At 42.7% G+C, this 6,426-nt stretch overlaps 1 protein-coding gene across 1 annotated transcript; it reads right to left on the minus strand.

The window, feature by feature from the left end:
* Nucleotides 1-200: 200 nt before the first annotated feature.
* On the minus strand, nucleotides 201-6,192 carry LOC127305955 (uncharacterized). Its single transcript, XM_051336552.2, has 12 exons — nucleotides 5,909-6,192; nucleotides 3,380-4,777; nucleotides 3,139-3,146; nucleotides 2,609-2,784; nucleotides 2,272-2,332; nucleotides 2,098-2,196; nucleotides 1,908-2,002; nucleotides 1,616-1,729; nucleotides 1,399-1,466; nucleotides 1,093-1,203; nucleotides 738-963; nucleotides 201-629 (listed from the first exon to the last, which is right to left on the minus strand). The coding sequence occupies exons 2-12, from the start codon at nucleotides 4,684-4,686 to the stop codon at nucleotides 519-521; spliced, it is 2,376 nt and encodes a 791-aa protein (XP_051192512.1). The 5' UTR covers nucleotides 4,687-4,777; nucleotides 5,909-6,192; the 3' UTR covers nucleotides 201-518.
* Nucleotides 6,193-6,426: the final 234 nt, after the last annotated feature.

Below are 6,426 nucleotides of genomic sequence, written 5' to 3' on the forward strand. Positions count from 1 at the left end.
AGGGAGAAAGGCTGGAAATGAGAGGGCAGTGCATTTTTACGTCTCAAATCTTCAAATTCGCCACATGGAACTCTTCTGTGTTAAAAAGAATGATATGCAAGTTCTCCGCGTGGGCCAGAAATTTTCGTGTTACTGCTAGCTTTGCCCTTCCAAACATCAAAACAATCAGACAGATGCTAAAATCATGATCACCAATGGGCTACACTGAAGAAAACATCCAATAACATAAACAATTTAAGTTACAGATAATCAATCAGCGAGTAATAATCAAGTTGCCTTAATCAAGAACCAAGAATTACAAAAAATATATAGTGTAACGGTTAATAATATGTAAAAAACTACAGGCACAACATTCTACAACAGCTGAGCTTTCCCTTCTTTCCTTTTATACACAGATGGCATGGCATGGCACAGCGGAAGCAGCAGCAGCAACAAAGAAAGAAGCTCCTGCGTTGGTCAGAGAAAATAGTTTCTTCATGGGCTGCCTGGCTGCTACAAGAGTCTAGACCTGTGCCCCGCTAGTTCGAGGAGAGGAAATGCACTCGGGCGAGCGGATACTCCTTCCCGGAGACCCAGACCCCGGTCTGCGACCACTGCACATCCTCCCATTCCAGATTATCCTGCAGCACCTGCTTTGCGCCCCAGAGAACAAGATAACAAAGTTGAATGATCAATGTCTATACTCACTGGAAAAAAACAATGGTATTAACAGCTGGTGTAGCAAGGCAGGAAAATACCTCAACTTGTTCAGTTGGCAGTGGAATACCAATAGATCGCATTGCGATCTCGGGCATGGCTTTCTTACACCGTGACCATCGGAACACGTCCCGGAGTTCATGCTCTGCGGTAGCCCTGTCCCCATTTTGTGAATGGTGGTGGCTACTGTTCTGGTGTTTCTCCGGCTCTAAATCGGAGCTTGACCCAACAGAACGGGTTTTTTCTCCACTGAAGCACAGCTCATACCTGTGAGAACTTAGGCCAACAAGACCAGAATTGAAAGAGAAGTGAGTAATACGCAAGTAGAAGTACAATTTCTAGAGGATGCAACAAAACATAAAACATATTTCAATGCAATAAGACAGTCACTTGTACCTATTGAAATGTGTTTCCAAGTATATCACTTCACCCTTTTTCAGTCTCGCAGAAGTATACAGTGACTTCTTCAATCCCTTGTCCGCCACAATGCTTATACTATATTTTAACCTGAAGGGAAAAAAAGAGCTTACTAGGAGCAACCTGAGCTCAAAACAGAACAAGCCAGTAGCTTCTAGCCTTTTACAATCAGAACTGCAGTGGCATGAGCACTAAAAAACACAAGAACTAGTGTGACACAAATAGCAACATAGGTGCTTTATGAATTGGAAATGAGGGGCTTTAGAAGGCGAGTCAGGAAAGTACCATGGCTCATTGCAGAGGTTGTACTGTATTGTGACTTCCCGAACAAATCTTTGTTGACGTAATGCATTCTGCATTAAAGATATTTGTAAAACCTTAGTACAAGAATAGGAAAAAAAAGGTCACCAGTTAAAAGAAGAAAAATAAATAGATACTGTAAAATACATGTTTAGCTGACAATTTTGTTAAGAGAAAAGAGCAAGGATCATCAGAAAATTACAGAAGCTGCTGCTCTTGTTGTCATTGAACGCTCCACTGCAACGGGAGCAAGTGTAGGCTCCACAGCTGATGTATGGCTAAGGCGAGGCTCGAGATCAATGGTACCACCACCTTTCTGCAAAGCGTAAAGCATGCTAAGCAAGCAGTCTTGGAACAGTGATCAATAAAAAGATTTCACAAGGTTGTAGCATCAACTTTCAAAAAAAAGAACTCGTAGAAGAGGTTGTAGCATGAACAGAATAAAAGAAAAAGAAAACATTCTGATATCGCGTACAGTTTTATAGTCTTACTACCTTAACGATGCAGCAGCGTTCTATACGAAAGCTACAACCAATACCAGCACCCCAAGCACGTGAGCGCACATTGTTCCTTAGAGTTGAAGTATAGCCTGAGAGATATACCATGATTTGTAAGAGTACACAAAAATCATCTCACCTTTTAACCAAGTGTAACTCAATTGACACAAAATTAGTTACGACTTACTGTCTTGTGGTGGTAAAACACGAACTGTTGCACGTAGTTCTTGGATGGCAGATGGTGGAGGTGATGATGTAGGGGAGCAGTAACCAGTATGCATTAGCACTAAATAAGACGCCAATCAGAGAATCAGCTTTCTGAGCTACTTTAGAAGATTGGAAAAGTAAATGAAGAACCTACCGGCCACAAGGTCTGAATCGTTTGTATAAACATCTGTTCCCCAAAGCTGAGCACCTTTTACCTACAAAACATTGATTTTAACCAGTGAATAAAGTAGCCAAGGGAAGAAATTCGCTACAATCATTAAACAATACTTGCTAACAAAATGAAGATTGTAATCTTTGACCTATATGATTACAAGAGAATAATGCACATCCAAGTGAATTCATCATTAAATGTTTTCCTTCTGCTGTTTGTGGAGAAAGGGAAAAATAAATCCAGCAACACATGCTTGGTGGTTGATGAAGTAACTAAGAGTGTCTAACACAAAAATCACCTGTGAAATCAGTACACTTACTTGCCGATTAGTGGAAGTAACAAACTCCGCAGGTATTCGAATTTCAAGAGTAGGAACATTTTGTTGATTCTCGGCATTTCTAGCATCTGGGGTTGCTTCAAACTCTTTCCATGATTTCAGAAGCTCTTGCATGCATTCACCAGCTTTATAGACAATAGCAGATACCTCAGACTTACCTGCACCGATGAGAATACTAAGATAAAAAATACAAAGCTAGCGAACTTATAGACCATGGCAAAAAAAAATCATTTTGTGCGGCTACAAACTGGATCCTTGTCCATAATTTCTACATATAAGGAATTTCAAAAAGCTGGATCATATATTAAGTTAGAAAAATAAAAACATGCAGGTGCGAATATAAAGGGGTTTCAAACATTGAAGTGGGTTGGCCAGAGCAGTAAATTTTCGCAGTATGGGAATGTGCAGTAAACTCCAATGTGCACTAAGCTTTTGATGACTCCAGTTTCAAGAGAAGCGCCACTATCACATGTTCCATTTTATTCCGCTAGTAATAGAGATAATTGACTGACCTTGAGACCTGCAAGAAGAAATAAATAATGAAAATTAGACTTCTTGAGGGGTCGTCACTCATACATAATGTATGGCCTATTGAACAGAAGCCAGAAGGACCTTTCTTTCATCCTCAGTGAAAGAAGTACAAATTTCGAGAAAAAAAAGATGGATGTAATTTGTTATAGCTATGCTCACAACCACTATTATGCTATTTGAATCAAGTATGAGAAACATAAAAAGATGAAGTGCTAAGCTTACCCTTCACCATCACGCATTTTGGACCGAAGCCGAGGTTCCCGTTGAGATGCTTGACTACCTCCCTTTGAACGTGCCATCCTCCTGCGCTGAATACTTCCAAAAGTATCCTTATCTTTCTCTGTATCTCCTTCAGGACCAGCATCGTCAGATTCCTTGTCATTATATTTACTCCTTTGGTCATGCCTGTCTCCTGTATCCACATCCTTCTCTCTTTTCTTGTCCTTAGGATCCCTATCATGAGATTTCCATGTGTCATCTTTTAGTGTCTTCATTTCAGCAGCTGTATTCTCATGTTCGGCAGGTTTAAAAGGTCCATCAGATGCAGTTTTTTCCAGCGTTGCAACCTCCTTGTCAACTGCTACAAATGAATCCTTCTTGGCAGAATCTTTCTCACGATCATTGCTTTCCTTGTCCTTCTGGGGGTCTTTTCTTTCCCTGTCCCACTTTTCAGCATCCCGATCGTCCCTTTGAATTTCTCTTCGTTCAACACTACCTCCCGCAAGCTGAGTGCCAGTTCTGCGATCATTTCTATCAGTGTCTCTTGCACTGAAATCCCTATGTTTTTCATCCTTCTTTCTCCTGTCCTTGTCTCTGAACTTATCTTCACTTTTAGGTTCTATTTTATTCTCACCGGTAGATTCATGTGCATCCTTGGAGTTGCGTTCTTCCACAGGAGCCGGAGCCTTGAGAGTTTCATCTGTGCCTTGCAAACCAGGACGGGGAAAGCGCCAAACTGCATCGTCTGGCTGTTCAGCATACCTTTTACCCCTATGGTCTTTATTATCTTTCCAGGCTAAGTTTGAAGTTCCAGTAGGGTGGCTATCCTTATCTGATTTGACATCGCCCAGGAAGTCAGCATGCACCCTTCGGTCAGCTCTTAATTCATTGGCATCTGCTCTGTTAGTCTTTACATCAGTCTCAACTTTGTTGCCTTGAAATTCAATCCTGGTATCACTATGGACATCCCGAGCATCAGCTTTTGCCTCCCGGTCATCAGCCTTGGTGTCTCGTGCATCTTTGTTTTGCTTTGCTTCTAATCTGGTGTCAGATGAGGTTGAGTGGTCTACAAAGTTGGAGGAGCCAACAGGCAGACGATGTGTCAGAGATGATCTGTTATCATCACGAGACTCAACACGTTGTACTTTGGAAAATCTTCCATCGTGTTCAAAAGAGCCATGGAAATCACTGCTGCCTGGTTGAATGACTTTCCCAGACGGGCTCGAATACAAGCTGCTTTCGTCTAAAGGACGTTTCGCAGGTGTAGAGTGGCTACCCTCATCATGCAACCTCTTTGGAGCACCACTCATTTTCCCTCAAAAATGTCAAGGGAGCCTTCAATGCGAGCCAAGTATAACACAAATACAAATGGGAATAGCTCGAATTCTTCGACACAAGACACTGCAAAAAGAAATAGGTTGGGTCAGAACATATCAATTGCTTTCTTCTTTGTTTTTAAAACTAGACAATTAATTAAATAAATATTTGTGTTCTATGGTTTAAAATAGGATCCCAATCGCGCGCGGCGATTTTACGGAGCGACACAATGGCAGTTCGCCACGTGGCAAGGAAAAAAAACTAAAGTTTCCTATTGCGTTGAGCCATCGCACATGGGAGGGCACGTGAGCGCGATATAAATTTCGTTAAAATAAGGTTGTGGTGCAGCAAGTTAATTTAATGTAATGAAGATGTCCTTTTATGATATGTCGAGACCATATTGTATAGTTCTAAACAGATTTGATCATGTAAAGAGACCAAAAAATAGGAGCTCTTCCCTACATGTAAACACTTAACATAAATATATACATATCAGTGTGTTCCTAAATATTTAGGAACGGATGGAGTACATGGCAAGCTATCTGCACCAATGAAAATCCAGAATCTCAAATTAATGAGTTACATAACAAAAAAGAAGTGATCAGAATGTCAAGGAGCAGCATCAATCTAGGAGGTGTGTTGGTAGCATGTGATCGTATATATGAGGAAAAATATAGTCCGGGGAAAATATAGTCCGGTGATGGTCGAGTTATTTGACCATTCTGGAGTACTTATGTATTTATACATAGCACTGCCTGTTCTGTTGGCAGTGGCATCACATGTTTCTTTGTCGCTACCTTTCCCGTTTCGATCTATAAACATGCAATTATCAAACAAAGAACTAGGGCATGTGTGGATGGGCCATCGGTCCAGTGGAAGGACCGCAGTGGTGCTTCCTACCGGAGCGAACATTCGGAAACCGGTGGATACCGATTTAATTCCTTGATTTCGAAATCCTCTCACTCTTCTTCTTTTTAATTAAAAAACCGCAGGGGCTCCTCCCCCTGCTGGTAGGAAAGAACTACGGCATGTAAAACAAACTGAAACTGAACACTCGCACTCTCACAGCATACGTACGCATATGATGGAGGCCACTCTGAATTCTTAATTCGTACTTAACCATAACAGATGGAAGAAATAGATCACACACGCATACATGCACAGAAGACAAGAATCTGCATGGGCGAAAAAAGAAACAGTAAACTGATAATTCACCGAAGGGGGTCGGAAACGAGCTGCACGGAGGCCTTGGAGCAGAGGCGAGCTTAGTCCCTCCTCTTCGAATGCGGCGTCGGCTCCGGCCCGGCGCGGCTGCAGCCGGTGCGGGGAAGAGCGGCGCCTTTCGCTGAGGTAGCTCTGGCGGCGCCGCCGGTCGGACTGGATCGGGGCGGAGGCCGGGACGGGAGAAGGAGGCGGCGCCGGAACCCTAGCGGGCGGGGCTCGCTCGCTGGTGGTGACTGGTGGGGGATGGGGAAATGAAACGAAACGATTCGGGATTGAGATTTTCCTCAACTGGCTTTTTTTTTTTTCCTGAACTGGCTATGTATGTGCGGTGGCAGAGTTGGTGTAAATTCTTCGGATGGCGTGCCAGGCCTGTGACGTGTCTGCCTCTGCACGTGGCTTCATGGGCCGTGCCAGGCCCACAACAACAACACACTGACAAAACACACAGGCCTAGGGATGCAAACGGATCCAATCGGATATTGTATTACCATATCTTTTACCGTATTTTT

This window comes from Lolium perenne, chromosome 6, assembly GCF_019359855.2.
Source record: "Lolium perenne isolate Kyuss_39 chromosome 6, Kyuss_2.0, whole genome shotgun sequence".
NCBI lineage: Eukaryota > Viridiplantae > Streptophyta > Magnoliopsida > Poales > Poaceae > Lolium > Lolium perenne.

Bases quoted from the DNA above. Each gene is read 5' to 3' on its own strand.
- LOC127305955 (XM_051336552.2), bottom strand. From the start codon at position 4,686: ATGAGTGGTGCTCCAAAGAGGTTGCATGATGAGGGTAGCCACTCTACA. The intron at 2,333-2,608 runs GTAAGTGTACTG...AATGTTTTGTAG, and splicing joins TTACTTCCACTAATCGGCAA to GTAAAAGGTGCTCAGCTTTG. The intron at 964-1,092 runs GTACAAGTGACT...AAGTTCTCACAG, and splicing joins TTGGAAACACATTTCAATAG to GTATGAGCTGTGCTTCAGTG.